At 46.2% G+C, this 17,632-nt stretch overlaps 1 protein-coding gene across 1 annotated transcript; it reads right to left on the bottom strand.

The window, feature by feature from the left end:
- Positions 1–14,455: 14,455 nt before the first annotated feature.
- On the bottom strand, positions 14,456–17,443 carry CHP2 (calcineurin like EF-hand protein 2). The gene is made up of 7 exons (XM_059155218.1): positions 17,208–17,443; positions 16,767–16,839; positions 16,572–16,652; positions 16,316–16,446; positions 16,066–16,127; positions 14,885–15,007; positions 14,456–14,692 (listed from the first exon to the last, which is right to left on the bottom strand). Exons 1-7 carry the CDS (start codon positions 17,272–17,274, stop codon positions 14,639–14,641), a joined length of 591 nt encoding a protein of 196 aa, XP_059011201.1. The 5' UTR covers positions 17,275–17,443; the 3' UTR covers positions 14,456–14,638.
- Between the last annotated feature and the right edge of the window lie 189 nt (positions 17,444–17,632).

Genomic DNA, 17,632 nt, shown 5'->3' with positions numbered 1-17,632 from the left:
TTTTGTTGACTTACACTACGCAAAGTGGTTTGGGCTTGGGGTAAGCCAATTAATGAAGAAATAATAAGAATGTTTCTACTGGGGCGCCTGGGTGGCTCAGTTGGTTGGACGACTGCCTTCAGCTCAGGTCATGATCCTGGAGTCCCGGGATGGAGTCCCGCATCGGGCTCCCAGCTCCATGGGAGTCTGCTTCTCCCTCTGACCTTCTCCTCGCTCATGCTCTCTCTCACTGTCTTTCTCTCAAATAAATAAATAAAATCTTTAAAAAAAAAAAAAAAGAATGTTTCTACTGCCTTGTCGCCCTGTGTCTGGCGATAAGGACGCCTCTCTCCTCCAGGTACAGGGCAGGGAATACCCTCCTGCTCTCCGGGGATAGAGGAAGACCCGGGTGTCCTTCTGGCACCAGCTGTTTCTTAAATAACTTCAATTCAAAATAATTAATATGCCCAAGTGGCATATTTGGGGGCAGCCTGTCCTGAACCTTATCGATATCAAATGAGTATACCCTGAGGGAGAATTAGGAGATTTCACACATAAAATTGGAAGAAAATCAAGGAGGATGTTTAATGCAAAGAGATGCCTATGTGACTGGAAACCAACAATTTCTCAACAGACTAACCGGCTTAATGATTTAAGGGCAAGAACCATGGATTTCATGATTTACTAGATACATGATCTTGAGAATAGGACTTCACATCCATAACACAGAGTTAATAAAAATACCTAACTCATAGGTTTAGCGTAAGAATTAAATGACATGGGGCGCTTAGGTGGCTCAGTGTGTTAGGCCTCTGCCTTCGGTTCGGGTCATGGTCTCGGGGTCCTGGGGTCGAGCCCCACATCGGGCTCTCTGCTCTACGGGGAGCCTGCTTCCTCCTCTCTCTCTCTTTCTGCCTGCCTCTCTGCATGCCTGTGATCCTGTCTGTCAAATAAATAAATAAAATATCTAAAAAAAAAAAAAGAATTAAATGACATCATGCTTGTGGAGGGCTTCGTCCAATGAGCAGTAACTGTAACTATTATGACTCTATACTTACAATTTAGTAAAGTATATATATATAACATTTCAAATAGTGTAGTTTAGAGCAATGCTATTAGAAAGCTTTGGTCATCACTGAAAGAGAAATTTCAAGTGGTACCTAGGTGGCTCTGTCCATTAAGTGTTTGGCTCTTTTTTTTTTTTTTTTAATTTTTATTTCTTCAGTGTTCCAAGATTCATTGTTTATGCACCACACCCAGTGCTCCATGCAATACGTGCCCTCCTTAATACCCACCACCAGGCTCTCCCCAAACCCCACTCTTCTCCCCTCCCCAACCTTCGGTTTGTTTCTCAGAGTCCACAGTCTCTCATGGTTCATCTCTCCCTCCGATTTACGTCAACTCACTTCTCCTGTCCTTCACCCAATGTCCTCCGTGTTATTCCTTATGCTCCACAAGTAAGTGAAACCATATGATAATTGTCTCTCTCTGCTTGACTTATTTCACTCAGCATAATCTCCTCCAGTCCCAACCATGTTGATACAAACGTTGGGTGTTCATCATTTCTGATGGAAGCATAATACTCATTGTATATATGGACCATGCCTTCTTTATCCATTTGTCTGTTGAAGGGCATCTTGGCTCTTCCCACAGTTTGGCGACCATGGCCATTGTGCCGTGAACACTGGGGTACAGGTGGCCCTTCTTTTCCCTACCTGAGTAAATACCCAGTAGTGCAATTGCAGGGTCATAGGGTAGCTGTATTTTTAGTTTCTTAAGGAATCTCCACACTGTTTTCCACTGGCTGCACCAACTTGCATTCCCACCAATAGTGTAAGAGGGTTCCCCTACTCCACATCCTCTCCAACACTAGTTGTTTCCTGTTCAGTTCATTTTGGCCATTCCAACTGGTATAATGTGGTATCTAATGTGGTTTTGATTTGAATTTCTCTGATGGCTAATGATAATGAACACTTTTTCATGTATCTGTTGGCCATTTGTATGTCTCTTGATTTTAGCTCAGGTCGTGATCTCAAGGTCATGAGACTGAGCCCTGCATTGGGCTCCATGCTCAACAGGGAGTCTGTCCCTCTCCCTCTGCTCCTCCCCCTGCTCTCTCTCTCTCTCTCCCTCACTCTCTCAAATAAATAAATAAATAATTTTAATTTTTTTTAAAAAAGAGAGATCATTCTAAAACAATACAAAAATACTTAGACATCGTAAATGTGTGAAACTATTTAAGAGTTCAAAGAAGAGGAGGGGGAGGAGTCAAGATGGCGGAGAAGTAGCAGGCTGAGACTACTTCAGCTAGCCGGAGATCAGCTAGATAGCTTATCTAAAGATTGCAAACACCTGCAAATCCATCGGCAGATCGAAGAGAAGAACAGCAATTCTAGAAACAGAAAAACAACCACTTTGTGAAAAGTAGGACCGGCGGAGAAGTGAATCCAAAGAGATGGGAAGATAGACCCCGGGGGGAGGGGCCGGCTCCAGGCAAGCGGCAGAGCAATGGAGCACAAAATCGGGACTATTAAAAGTCTGTTCCACTGAGGGACATCGCTCCAGAGGCTAAACCGGGGTGAAGCCCACGCGGGGTCAGCGTGGCCTCAGGTCCCGCAGGGTCACAGAAGGGTCGGGGGTGTCTGAGTGTCGCAGAGCTTGCGGGTATTAGAACAAGGAAGCTGGCTACAGAGACAGAGCTGAGGAGTGAGCTCCCAGCTCGGGATTACCTTGAACCGGTCGCAGGCTCGGTGAGCTCAGAGCGCGGCCGGAGGTCAGGCAGACGGGAGTGACTGGGCGCGGTTCTCTGAGGGCGCACTGAGGAGTGGGGCCCGGGCTCTCGGATCCTCCGGCTGGAGACCAGGAGGCCGCCATTTGTATTCCCGTCCTCCGGAACTCTACGGAAAGCGCTCAGGGAACAAAAGCTCCTGAAAGCAAACCCAAGCGGATTACTCACCCCGGCCCCTGGTCAGGGCGGTGTGATTCCGCCTGGGGCAAAGACACTTGAGAATCACTACACCAGGCCCCTCCCCCAGAAGATCAACAAGAAATCCAGCCCAGACCAAGTTCACCTACCAAGGACTGCGGCTTCAATACCAAGGAGAGCAGCAGAATTCCAGAGGAGGAGAAAGCAAAGCACAGAACTCATGGCTTTCTCCCTGTGATTCTTTAGTCTTGTAGTTAATTTAATTTTTTTTCTTTTTCATTTTTTTTCTCTCTTCCTCTGCTAAATTTTTTTAAACTTTTGCCCTTTCCTTTTTTAACATTTTTTAACTAGTTTATCTAATATATATATTTTTCCCTTTTATACTTTCTTTATTCGTTTTCTTTTTTTAATTCTTTTCATTCTTTTTACTTTCTGCACCTCGTTCTATCCCCTTTCTTCCCCCTCATGATTTGGATCTCTTCTGATTTGGTTAAAGCATATTTTCCTGGGGTTGTTGCCACCTATTTAGTATTTTACTTGCTCCTTCATATACTCTTATCTGGACAAAATGACAAGGCGGAAAAATTCACCACAAAAAAAAGAACAAGAGGCAGTACCAAAGGCTAGGGACCTAATCAATACAGACATTGGTAACATGTCAGATCTACAGTTCAGAATGACAATTCTCAAGGTTCTAGCTGGGCTTGAAAAAGGCATGGAAGATATTAGAGAAACCCTCTTGACAGATATAAAATCCATTTCTGGAGAAATAAAAGAACTAAAATCTAACCAAGTTGAAATCAAAAAAGCTATTAATGAGGTGCAATCAAAAATGGAGGCTCTCACTGCTAGGATAAATGAGACAGAAGAAAGAATTAGCGATATAGAAGACCAAATGACAGAGAATAAAGAAGCTGAGTAAAAGAGGGACAAACAACACCAGGACCACGAGGGGAGAAGGTGAGGGATAAGTGACACCATAAGATGAAACAACATTATAATAATTGGGATTCCAGAAGAAGAAGAAAGAGAGAGGGGAGCAGAAGGTATACTGGAGAGAATTATTGGGGAGAATCTCCCCAATGTGGCAAAGGGAACAAGCATCAAAATTCAGGAGGTGCAGAGAACGCTCCTCAAAATCAATAAGAATAGGCCCACACCCCATCATCTAATAGTAAAATTTGCAAGTCTTAGTGACAAAGAGAAAATCCTGAAAGCAGCCCGGGAAAAGAAGTCTGTAACATACAATGGTAAAAATATTAGATTGGCAGCAGACTTATCCACAGACACCTGGCAGGCCAGAAAGAGCTGGCATGATATATTCAGAGCACTAAATGAGAAAAATATGCAGCCAAGAATACTATATCCAGCTAGGCTATCATTGAAAATAGAAGGAGAGATTAAAAGCTTCCAGGACAAACAAAAACTGAAAGAATTTGCAAACACCAAACCAGCTCTACAGGAAATAGTGAAAGGGGTCCTCTAAGCAAAGAGAGAGCCTACAAGTGGTAGGTCAGAAAGGAACAGAGACAATATCCAGTAACAGTCACCTTACAGGCAATACAATGGCACTAAATTCATATCTCTCAACAGTTACCCTGAATGTTAATGGGCTAAATGCCCCAATCAAAAGACACAGGGTATCAGAATGGATAAAAAAAAAAAAAAAACCCATCTATATGTTGCCTGCAAGAAACTCATTTTAAACCCGAAGACACCTCCAGATTTAAAGTGACGGGGTGGAAAAGAATTTACCATGCTAATGGACATCAGAAGAAAGCAGGAGTGGCAATCCTTATATCAGATCAATTAGACTTTAAGCCAAAGACTATAATAAGAGATGAGGAAGGACACTTTATCATACTCAAAGGGTCTGTCCAGCAAGAAGATCTAACAATTTTAAATGTCTATACCCCCAACGTGGGAGCAGCCAACTATATAAACCCATTAATAACAAAATCAAAGAAACACATCAACAATAATACAATAATAGTAGGGGACTTTAACACTCCCCTCACTGAAATGGACAGATCATCCAAGCAAAGATGAACAAGGAAATAAAGGCCTTAAGTGACACACTGGACTAGATGGACATCACAGATATATTCAGAACATTTCATCCCAAAGCAACAGAATACACATCCTTCTCTAGTGCACATGGAACATTCTCCAGAATAGATCACATCCTCGATCCTAAATAAGGACTCAACCGGTATCAAAAGATTGGGATCATTCCCTGCATATTTTCAGACCACAGTGCTCTGAAGCTAGAACTCAACCACAAGAGGAAGTTTGGAAAGAACCCAAATACATGGGACGCCTGGGTGGCTCAGTTGGTTGGGCAGCTGCCTTCGGCTCAGGTCATGATCCCGGCGTCCTGGGATCGAGTCCCACATCGGGCTCCTTGCTCAGCGGGGAGCCTGCTTCTCCCTCTGCCTCTGCCTGCCATTCTGTCTGCCTGTGTTCGCTCTCTCCCCCTCTCTCTCTCTGATAAATAAATAAAATCTAAAAAAAAAAAAAAAAAAAAAAAGAACCCAAATACATGGAGACTAAACAGCATCCTTCTAAAGAATGAATGGGTCAACCAGGAAATTAAAGAAGAATTGAAAAAATTCATGGAAACAAATGATAATGAAAACACAACGGTTCAAAATCTGTGGGACACAACAAAGGCAGTCCTGAGAGGAAAATATATAATGATACAAGCCTTTCTCAAGAAATAATAAAGGTCTCAGGTACACAACCTAATCCTACACCTAAAGGAGCTGGAGAAAGAACAAGAAAGAAACCCTAAACCCAGCAGGAGAAAAGAAATCATAAAGATCAGAGCAGAAACCAATGAAATAGAAACCAAAAAACCAATAGAACAAATCAACAAAACTAGGAGCTGGTTCTTTGAAAGAATTAATAACATTGATAAACCCCTGGCCAGACTTCTCAAAAAGAAAAGAGAAAGGACCCAAATAAATAAAATCATGAACGAAAGAGGAGAGATCACAACTAACACCAAAGAAATACAGACAGTTATAAGAACATACTATGAGCAACTTTATGCCAACAAATTGGACAATCTGGAAGAAATGGATGCATTCCTAGAAACATATAAATTACCACAACTGAACTAGGAAGAAATTGAAAGCCTGAACAGACCCATAACCAGTAAGAAGATTGAAACAGTCATCAAAAATCTCCAAACAAACAAAAGCCCAGGGCCAGATGGCTTCCCGGGGGAATTCTACCAAACATTTAAAGAAGAACTAACTCCTATTCTCCTGAAACTGTTCCAAAAAATAGAAATGGAAGGAAAACTTCCAAACTCATTTTATGAGGCCAGAATCACCTTGATCCCAAAACCAGACAAGGATCCCATCAAAAAAGAGAGCTATAGACTAATATCCTTGATGAACACAGATGCAAAAATTCTCACCAAAATACTAGCCAATAGGATTCAACAGTGCATTATAAGGATTATTCACCATGACCAAGTGGGATTTATTCCAGGGCTGCAAGGTTGGTTCAACATCCGCAAATCAATCAGTGTGATACAACACATCAATAAAAGAAAGACAAGAACCATATGATACTCTCAATAGATGCTGAAAAAGCATTTGACAAAGTACAGCATCCCTTCCTGATCAAAACTCTTCAAAGTGTAGGGATAGAGGGCACATACCTCAAGATTATCAAAGCCATCTATGAAAAACCCACCGCAAATATCATTCTCAATGGAGAAAATGAAAGCTTTTCCGCTAAGGTCAGGTACACGGCAGGGATGTCCATTATCACCACTGCTATTCAACATAGTACTAGAAGTCCTAGCCTCAGCAATCAGACAACAAAAGGAAATTAAAGGCATCCAAATCGCCAAAGAAGAAGTCAAACTATCACTCTTGGCAGATGATATGATACTATATAAGGAAAACCCAAAAGACTCCACTCCAAAACTGCTACAACTTGTACAGGAATTCAGTAACGTGTCAGGATATAAAATCAATGCACAGAAATCAGTTGCATTTCTCTACACCAACAACAAGACAGAAGAAAGAGAAATTAAGGAGTCGATCCCATTTACAATTGCACCCAAAACCATAAGATACCTAGGAATAAACCTAACCAAAGAGGCTAAGAATATATACTCAGAAAACTATAAAGTACTCATGAAAGAAATTGAGGAAGACACAAAGAAATGGAAAAATGTTCCATGCTCCTGGATTGGAAGAACAAATATTGTGAAAATGCCTTTGCTACCTAAAGCAATCTACACATTTAATGCAATTCCTATCAAAGTACCATCCATCTTTTTCAAAGAAATGGAACAAATAATCCTAAAATTTATGTGGAACCAGAAAAGACCTCGAATAGCCAAAGAAATATTGAAAAAGAAAGCCAAGGTTGGTGGCATCACAATTCCGGACTTCGAGCTCTATTACAAAGCTGTCATCATCAAGACAGCATGGTACTGGCACAAAAACAGACATATAGATCAATGGAACAGAATAGAGAGCCCATAAATAGTCCCTTAAATCTACGGTCAACGAATCTTCGACAAAGCAATGGAAAAAAGACAGCCTCTTCAATAAATGGTGTTGGGAAAATTGGACGGCCACATGCAGAAAAATGAAATTGGACCATTCCCTACACCACACACAAAAATAGACTCAAAATGGATGAAGGACCATATAATCCAATCAAGAAATGGGCATTTATCAAAAGATGAATGAATAAAGAAGTTGTGGTATATATACACAATGGAATACTATGCATCCATCAAAAGAAATGAAATCTTGCCATTTGCGACAATGTCAATGGAACACCCAGTGACTGGGGCTGGTGCAGGCCTGGCTTCCAAGTATGTGACTGGCAGTGGTACCCTATGCTGACCTTCAGAGCATACAAATGGCTGTCTCTTCCCTTCCAGTTGTCAAAGCTTGCCCATATCTTGCTCAGGACCAATGAGGGAAGGGAATTAGAAACGGAATCCCAGCTTACCTAAGTGGAAGCAGAATGAAGCCACCACAATGGGACTGGTGAAGATTAATATGACACATTCATAAAACAAGATGGTATTTATCTGCTTAAAATGATGTTGTAGAGAGTACTTATTTTTTTTTAAAGACTTTATTTATTTATTTGACAGAGAGGGATCACAAGTAGGCAGAGAAGCAGGCAGAGAGTGGAGGAAATAGGCTCCCTGCTGAGCAGAGAGCCCGATGCGGGGCTCGATTTCAGGACCCTGAGATCATGACCTGAGTTGAAGGCAGAGGCTTTAACCCACTGAGCCACCCAGGTGCCCCTAGAGAGTGCTTATTGTCATTGACAGACAGTATGTACAGCATGACTCATATGAGAACATGTGTAAAAATCAACATAAACATATAAAGACAAATGTTCTAAGAGGTTAAACCATTAAAAACCCCAAAGTCTCCTTGGGTCCTCTCCTCTCCTTATTTTTTTTTTAATTTCTTATTTTTTATAAACATATAATATATTTTTATCCCCAGGGGTACAGGTCTGTGAATCGCCAGGTTTACACACTTCACAGCACTCACCAAAGCACATACCTTCCCCAATGTCCATAACCCCACCCCCCTTCTCCCAACCCCCCTCCCCCCAGCAACCCTCAGTTTGTTTTGTGAGATTAAGAGTCACTTATGGTTTGTCTCCCTCCCAATCCCATCTTGTTTCATTGATTCTTCTCCTACCCACTTAAGCCCCCATGTTGCATCACCACTTCCTCATATCAGGGAGATCATATGATAGTTGTCTTTCTCTGCTTGACTTACTTCGCTAAGCATGATACGCTCTAGTTCCATCCACGTCGTCACAAATGGTAAGATTTCATTTCTTTTGATGGCTGCATAGTATTCCATTGTGTATATATATACCACATCTTCTTGATCCATTCATCTGTTGATGGACATCTAGGTTCTTTCCATAGTTTGGGTATTGTGGACATTGCTGCTATAAACATTCGGGTGCACGTGCCCCTTCGGATCACTACGTTTGTATCTTTAGGGTAAATACCCAGTAGTGCAATTGCTGGGTCATAGGGTAGTTCTATTTATTCTATTTATTTATTTGACAGTCTCCCACAATCATCAAGGTTGGAGGCAGTAACACATGCAGATTCCGGTTTGTCCTTGTAAGTTCCGTGCTGTCCTCATGATTTCTCCACAACATATGGACCTTTCCTTCCCAACCGCTGACCCTGTTGACTTCATACCCAACACCAGATTCAGAAAAGCCACCACCTTGCCCAGTGGTTACCCTTCCACTGACTCCCTGCTCCCACAATAAATCTCTTCTCCATGTCACCCTTAGTGGTTCTGCTTCTCTGATCGGATGGTAATTGATCTCTGACCCACTGACTGGGCTCTCTGGGAAGCAGACACTGAGATGGAGTTAGGAGCACAGAGGTTTACTGGGTGTGACACCTGGAAACATAAAATGGTGAGGAAGCATTGGCCAGAGGGAACCCCAGAAATGAGCAAAATCCCTCTGGCTAGAATCTGTCAACTCTAGCACACCATGCAGCTGAAGGACAAGTTCCTTCCTTAAAGGAGACCCCTAGCGCTGCACCCCAAAGCTGTAACCACCTACACAGTGAAACAGTTGACTGACTTGGGTTTTTCCCTTTGTTGTAAATAACACTTAAGTGCACAACCTGGTAGGTCAGTCTTTCTACACATTCAAATTATTTACTGAGGATAAATTCCTAGAAATGAGAGCTCTAGATCAAAGAATATGGCCATTGTTAAGGCATTTAATTTATAAAACCAAACCTGGTCCTTAGAAGCATCATGGTTCCAATTAGCATCGAGGCTGAACATCTTTTTTTTTTTTTTTTAAGATTTTATTTATTTATTTGACAGACAGAGATCACAAGTAGGCAGAGAGGCAGGCAGAGAGAAGGGGGAGCAGGTTCCCTGCTGAGCAGAGAGCTTGATGTGGGGCTCGATCCCAGGACCCTGGGATCATGACCTGAGCCAAGAGGCTGGATGTCTTTACATGCTCTCGGATATTGCTTTTTAAAAATTTCTTGTTCATATCCTTGCTTCTATGATGTTCATCTTCTTCTAATGGTGTGAAAGAGCCTTTTTATATGTAAAAGATTTTAACTCCTTATCAGATAAACACGAGCCAAATAATTCTCCAGTTTGTCCTTTCTCTTTACATTTTTCTTTTTCTTTTTCTTTTTTCCTTTAAAGATTGGTTGATTGATTGATTGGAGAGAGAGAGCCCACAAGCATGCACGCTTGTGAGCAGGGGGAGGGGCAGAGGAAGAGGGAGAAAGAATCCTTAAGTGCACTCCCTGCTGAGCACAGAGCCTGCCCCGGCTAGATTTCAGGATCCTGAGATCATGACTTGAGCCAAAATCAAGAGTTGGAGATCTAACCAGCTAAAGCCACTCAGGCACCCCTGTCTTTAGATTTTTCAGTGTTGCTTTGGAGATACAGAAATTTTAAATTCCCAAGTAATTAACACTATTAATATTTTCTTTGGGGAGTATTCTTAGAAAAGCCTTGGATACCTCAAGATTATATTAGCATTAATTTGTCTTTTTTCTAAGCCATTTATTATTTCATCACATCATTTTATGATGTGATTTGGGAGTCTGCTATATAAACATGTAATATGATATTATACTGTGCTGGGTATGTGTGTTAGTGTATATTTGTACGTATTTCCTTTTTTATTTTCAAGATTTTATTTATTTATTTGACAGAGATCACAAGTAGGCGGAGAGGCAGGCAGAGAGAGAGGCGGAAGCAGGCTCCCTGCTAAGCAGAGAGCCTGATGTGGGGCTCGATCCCAGGACCCTGGGATCATGACCTGAGCTGAAGGCAGAGGCTTTAACCCACTGAGCGGCTTAACCCACTGAGTCACCCAGGCGCCCCTCTTTTTTTTTTTTTAAGATTTATTTATTTGAGTGAGAGAGGGAGAGCATGAGCAGAGAGAGAGAGAGATGCAGACTCCCCATTAAGCAGGGAGCCTGATGCGAGGCTTGAACCCAGGACCCTGAGATCATGACCTGAGCCAAAGGCAGAGGCTTTAACCCACTGAGCCACCCAGGCGCCCCTAGGCAACCTTTTTATGAGCTGGGAGCCAGCCCTCTCCCCTGACGTGGACCGAATGGAACAAAGATTTTTGTAGGGGGAAAAAAAAATCATTTCATGATAAATGAGAATTGCAAAAGGGTGAGGCCCGTCTTAAAATTCAGTCTTTATTTTTTTTTTTCAAGTTTTTATTTAAATTCCGGTTACTTAACATACAGTGTAATATTAGTTTCTGCTGCAGAATTTACTGATTATTAACTTCCGTACAACAGCTACTGTTCATCCCAAGTGCCCTCCTTAATCCCCGTCAGCCATTTCCCCCAAATTCCTTTTTTAAAAGGTCTGTTTCCCGGGTCTCCTGGGTGACTCAGTTGGTGAAGCATCTGGCTTTGGCTCAGGTCATGATCCCGTGCTGCTAAGATAGGTCCCCAGGTCAAGTTCCTTGCTCTGCGCGGAGCCTACTTCTCCGTCTGCCTGCAGCAACCCTGTTTTCCTCTTTCTCTCCCTCTCTCTGACAAATAAATAAATAAAATCTTTTTTTAAAAAATAAATAGAAAAAAGGTCTACTTCTCTTCCCTGGAAGATTATGCATCTGCATAATCCACGTGGTAAGTAAAATATAGGCACGCAATTTTTAATACTTCTCTGCTCCAGAGAGGGACTGTGTATTCCCTCCATTTGTAGGCTCTATGATTGTTTTGTCCTGACACATTTCGGCAGAAGTAATGTGCCTGTGTCGGGCCTGGGCTTTCCCACATCTTGTCTCTTGGGACATTCTCTGTGGGAGCCCTGAACTGTCAGGGGGAGAAGTCTTCACGTTGCCAGCTGGAGAGCCCAGCCTTCCAGGTATCCCCGTGAAGGTCCCAGACCTTTGCCTAACGTCAAATCAGACCCTACAGACCGTCTGCCAGCTGTATACCGCAGGACAGCCTCAGTCCACACCACAGGCAGCAGCAGAATTGCCCGGCTGAACCCTGCCCTGTTCCCGTGGTCCACAAAGTCCCTGGTTCTGATAAAATGGTGGTTGCTTTAAGCTGCTGCGCTTCGAGTGATTTGCTGACACAGCAACAGATAACCAGAGTGTCATGTGGAAGGCAGTGATTCCATGTGAAAGTAGTAAACCTTCCTGCCCCGTCAACCCAGACTGGAACATGACTTGCTTTGGCCAGTGGTATCCAAGGAGACAAGTCATACGGCAGGTGCATACCTAAACGTATCTGTTTCCTGCAACAATTTTTGCTTTGTATTCTCCCATTTGATTGGCATGTCCCCGGCAGGGCTGCCCCTTCTGCCTGGGTCCTGCGGCGTGTAGCCGCGGGGAGCAAGATGTCTGACCACTCAGATCATAAGCAAATAAACTCTTGCTGTTACAAATGTTCCAGGGGCTATCCACAAGATTGGAGAATTTAAAGAGAATATACTGAGAAAGGAAAGGATAAAAGATCTTGGATCCTTGATAAAATTGTTGAACGACTCAGCGATCTAGGACTGCCCACCACCAAAAACATCTTATAATGGGAGATAATTGTCTTTATTGTTTAAGCCACTGTTAGTTGCTAATTCTTTTATTTATAGCCAAAAGAAAAACCCCAACCCATATATAGTTTTTGTTGATTTTGCAACAGCATTCTGATTTTCCTTTAGGGAAAAGACATACTGCAGCACACACACGCGTGCGCGCGCACACACACACACACACACACACACATTTGTCCAAGTGAGACTGTGCTCTTCAGACGCTGCGGCGAGCACATGACCAGGTCTGACCTGGTCATCAGAGTGGCCCATCCACATGGCTACAGTGAGTAAGCTGAGGTTCCCTTCTGGGACATTGAGCCAGACTGTCCGGGAAGAGAGGCTCCCTCTTCATTGAGATTGCTGCTTAGGAATTAAACCAACACCGAGGAGAGCAGAGCTGAGGAATGGGAAGACTAATTTCTGATGGTATTACTAAGCTTTTGAGACTCTCCTTTGTCTGGTCTACCTTTGAACTTTTCTTTCAGTTTTATGAACCAGTAAATTCCTGATCTTTCATAAACCAGTTAACAATGGGAAGAATCCTGACTTATATAGACCAGAGTCCTAGTTGACAGATGGGGCCAAAGGGCCTCAGCTGAAGTAAAGCAGAGTTGGGGGGTTGCTGGGGAGCGGCTGCTTGCATATGTTTCACAGATAACAGAGACCGAGAAACGGAAGGGCAGTGGTATCTTACCCAAGGGCGTACAGTGAGTAACCAATTAGAAGGGTGCAGATTCAATTGCAGGCCTAATAAAACTCCAAAACGCAAGTCATTTCTACTGACCCACACTGATTTGCAGGGCAGGTCTCTAACCAGAAACCAAGCCCCTATATTGCCTCTCTTTATTGGTATTGGCTGGGTGGGGCTGAGGACGACTCAGAGTTTCCTTGTATTTGAGAGTCAAGTTCAAGATTCTTCACTGTTTTCCGGATCAGTTAAGAAGAGGCAATGGTAGTCATGATTAAGTCTATCCCACATCACTACCTGGTCCTTCTACTTGCTTCCCTTCCCAGGGCTCCCTACACACTGTCTCCCAGTCAGTCCCCTTGGTGAGGAAAGGCGCTCCCTCAGGGACTCCCATCTTTTCTTCAGGATATATAGATGGTATTTGGGTCCAGGTCAGTTAAACCCCTTCAGAGCATCCTTGTGGCACCAGCCGGGAAAGCTCCAGTGCCTGCCACACACCCTTCTGGGAGGCTCCTCTCAAGGGAGGATCCCAAGCACAAGCCTCTAGCTGCCTGCAGCCCCTCCCTGACCACTCATACCTCCAGCTCTACAATGAATCATCGGTCCTAACGCCCTGCTCCTTTTTCCTGGACTCGACCTTGTGAGTTGACTCCATTTCCATGGCCAACCTCTTGCCGGTCCCAATCTCACCAGCAGCCAGCCTGAGGACCAGGATGTCTAGCTCGCTTTTGGCTGCCTCCAAACTGTCCTAGCAGGAGGCAAAGCTCTACCCAGGACTTCTTGTTCACAGTGCCCTTCAGCTTGAGGTTCCCACAGTGTAGGGAACACACAGCTCATGTACATGGGTTGGTGTCTGGTAGTAACCTCTCGGCTTTAGATAACATCCTTGAGTCACGTGGTGCAAAGTTATTTCCTTCCCAAGTCTTCCTCGATCCTTCAGGTCACCAAAGAGAAGCTCTGTTTGGTACAAACACTTGCTAATCTCCCTTTTTGACACTTTGAGGAGGAGGGCTGGTGGCCATGCTCCACCAAGAGGATAGAGCCCTCCTGAGAATAAAGCCAACACAAAAGAAAGCTGATTGAGAAATGAATCACTGAGTCCTGATAGCATTGTGTGAGCCCTTTGGAACTAACTGTGCCAGAAGACCCTTCCAGACTTTTCCAGCATTCTGAAGATACTTTTCAAACTTTTTTAATTCCATGAGCCCCTACCAATCCCTTTTTAACTGAAGTTGCTGCAAGTTGGGTTTTCAATTGCTTGCAGAAGATTGCTGGCTGATTCACTAATTTGAGATCAAATGAGTTAGGCTTTATTTAGTACACTCCCCTCCGGCTTTCTCTCCTTGGCCTTAAATGGAGTTTAGTATAGACACAAGAGTACAGTTTATGGAGGCCCTGCCTCTGTCGGGGGCTGAAGACAAATCCCAGGGTGAACTGGCCCGTGTAAGCCAGCCAGAGGCACAAAGGGGGTCACTTCAGGATCCGGATGCTCATTTTCTGCTCGATGTCCATCTTCTCTAAGGACTGGTGGGGGGAGGTGGGAGGTAGTCAGGAGCTCAGTCCTCTAGGCTTCTAACCTCTTCTCCCTAACCCCAAAGCCCCACCTTTCCTCGGCGACCCTGGTCTTTCTGCCCACCTTCTTCCAAGTTCCTGTCCCAGGTCCATCTGTTCTAGGGACTCCTGATGTCAACTCCCCAGGCCTAAGGGCATTCTGACCTTGGTGAACTCCAGGAAGGACACAGCCCCATCCCCATCTTCATCCGCTTCCTGCACCGTGCGGTCGGTGATGCTCTCCAACTGCTCTTCTGTCACCTGCACTCCAACCATCAGCCGGAGGACCTGGGGGGCGTGGAGGGGGACAGCCATAAAGAGGAGGCCCTAGGGGAGGCTGGGTAGCTCAGCTGTTAAGCATCTGCCTTCGGCTCAGGTCAGGATCCCAGGGTCCTGGGATCGAGTCCCCTGCATCAGGCTCCCTGCTTCTCCCTCTCCCATTCCCCCTGCTTGTGTTCCCTCTCTCACTGCCTTTCTCTCCGTCAAATAAATAAATAAAATCTTAAAAAAAAATTAAAAAAAAAAAAAGAGGAGGCCCTAGCCCCATACCCCAAACCTCGCCCACATCATCCGCAATGGTATTACCTATTTTGTAATCTGTCCCTCATCCATTGTTTTCACTCCCCACCATATCCCCCAATAATGTCCCCTATGGCTTCTCCATGTGAACCCCCACTTGTCTATTTGAACTCACTTGTAATGAGTTTGGTGGGTAAACTCATTTTGGGTTGGTTCACTCAACCCAAAATGAGTTTGGGTTCACTCACTTGAACAGTACACCCAAACTCATTACCCAGCCCCAAATCTTATAACCCAACTTCCCCCCATCCTCCACCTCTCCCCCACCTCATCCTCCCCCCCGTTCCCCATTCCATCCCCTCCCCCACTTCATCATATCTATTGAGAGTTTCTGAATCTCGACACTCTTGACATTTGGGGCCAGGTAACTCCTTATGGGGGTAAAGGAGTCTATCCTTTGTATTGAAAGATATTCAGCAGCATTTTTGACTTCTACCCACCAGACGCTGGTATTACTGCCCACTCCCCAAGTTGTGACAAGTAAAAATGTCTCTAGATATTGGGAACAGCATTTAGGAAGCAAAATCACACACACACACACACACACACACACACCCCATTAAGAACCACTGATCTATTTCCAACCTCACCCCCAACTGTTCCCCATCCCATTTTCCAACTAAACCCACCCCGGGACGGATTCCCACTTAATACCCCCCCACATCTGCACCCCCACTCACCAGGCATCCGCCCCATCCCCCCACAACCTTTCACTTCAACCAACCACCCTTCACACATCACATCCCTTGTCCTTTGGTTCTTCTAACCTGTAACATCTCATGCCTGGAGATCTTTCCATCTCGATCCAGGTCATAGAGCTGAAATACGACTAGAAGAGAACGGAGGGGGACAGAAAGGTGGGTCTTCTCTGCACTCTCCCAGCAGAAGGTCGCCCTGGAGGTGTGGCTGGGGGTGGGGTGCTCATCTAGAGGCTTGCTAAGAGACGGGGGTGCCCAGGGCCTCTTCCTGGTGCGGTATATCTAGGGTCTCACTTGGGGGGATTCCCCACAAACTCACAACGAAGTTTGTTCATTCTGCTGTTGAGGGGTTCGGGTTGCTTGGGATCTCGCATGCCTGAGTCGTCATCATCGACAGGTCGAAAATGAGCCAGGACTCTGACAAAGCCTGGGAAATCCACTCGCAGATTCCTGGGGGTAATGGAGGAGAGGCAGTGGTCCCCTTGGGCCTCCCTCTGCTTCTGTCCCTAACTCTCCCCGAGCCTTCCCCCAAAAGTACCCCCCCCCCCGCCCTGCCGCCCCCAGCAAGACCTCACCCGTCAGGGAAGAAGCTGTCTATAATGCGTTCTCCCAGGGGGTTCACGGCCAGCGCCCCAATCTGTTGCAGATCCACGCGACTGTCAGGGCCAAGTTCAAGCGGCGTAGGCAGGGCAAAGACAGGAGGGTTAGTTAAGAGGGGAGTGGGCCCAGAGAGACAGAGGTGGCAGGTCCTGAAGCCGGCGCCCCCTCACCTCAGGTAGCCTTTCTCGTTCCTGTCCAGTGCCCGAAACCGGTGGTAGAGGCGGAGCAGACTGGCCTGCGAGACTGCGGGGCGAAAGGCCGAAGGGTGACAGGGCCGCCGGCGCTGGGGACGCGCGGCGGGACCCTCCCTGGGCGACCCCCGGCCGCGGGCGGGGGACACGAGCCCGCTGAAGGGTTCGCCCCGGGGACCCCGGCGGGGCTGCAGGGGGCGTGGCGACGCGCTCCCGCGGGGGAACCGAGCCACCAGGGCCGGCCCCCTCGGTCCTCACCCCCTCCCTCCCCGCACTGCAGAGCTCGAGGACACCTGGCTGCCCGGCTCCACCTGGCCGCCAGCAGCCCGGGGTCCCGCGCCCGCCATCCCGCACACCCCCCGGAGCCGCCCCGGCTCCGGACCCCCCGCGTCCCGGGTCCGAGCCCCGCTCGCCGCTCACAGCCGGTCTCCCGCCGGATGCTGTCCCCGTCGGGAATGCGCGCGGCGTGGGAACCTCGGGAGCCCATGGCTGCGCGGGCTGAGCCTCCCGGCCCCGCACGCTCGCCTCCCGCTCCCGGGCGCGGCCGCCCCAGTGGCCCCAGGGCCGAAGGCCGCAGGCCTGGAGCCGAGCCAGACTCGGGAACCCCTGCGTGCCTCGCCTCCCACCCGCGACCCGGGCGAACAGAGAACAATGCCCAGGGTGGCGGGGTCAGAGGGGCGGCGCGAACAACGGGGCGTTTCATCCCGAGCCGCTGAGGTCGCCAGGGCCCCGCCCGCCCCACGCCCGCCCGCCGGGCGTTTTCAAGCTGCAGGACAACCGACCCACGCCCCCCGCGCCCCCTGCTCCGGATCCCGGTAAGGCTGGGATCCCGACTTGTCATCCAG

This window comes from Mustela lutreola, chromosome 17, assembly GCF_030435805.1.
Source record: "Mustela lutreola isolate mMusLut2 chromosome 17, mMusLut2.pri, whole genome shotgun sequence".
Taxonomy (NCBI): domain Eukaryota; kingdom Metazoa; phylum Chordata; class Mammalia; order Carnivora; family Mustelidae; genus Mustela; species Mustela lutreola.
This window is presented reverse-complemented; position numbering and strand designations above follow the sequence as displayed.

Bases quoted from the DNA above. Each gene is read 5' to 3' on its own strand.
- CHP2 (XM_059155218.1), bottom strand. From the start codon at position 17,274: ATGGGCTCCCGAGGTTCCCACGCCGCGCGCATTCCCGACGGGGACAGC. The intron at 15,008-16,065 runs GTTAGAAGAACC...CACGCCCCCCAG, and splicing joins CCAGGCATGAGATGTTACAG to GTCCTCCGGCTGATGGTTGG. The intron at 14,693-14,884 runs GTCAGAATGCCC...TCCCCCCACCAG, and splicing joins CCTTCCTGGAGTTCACCAAG to TCCTTAGAGAAGATGGACAT.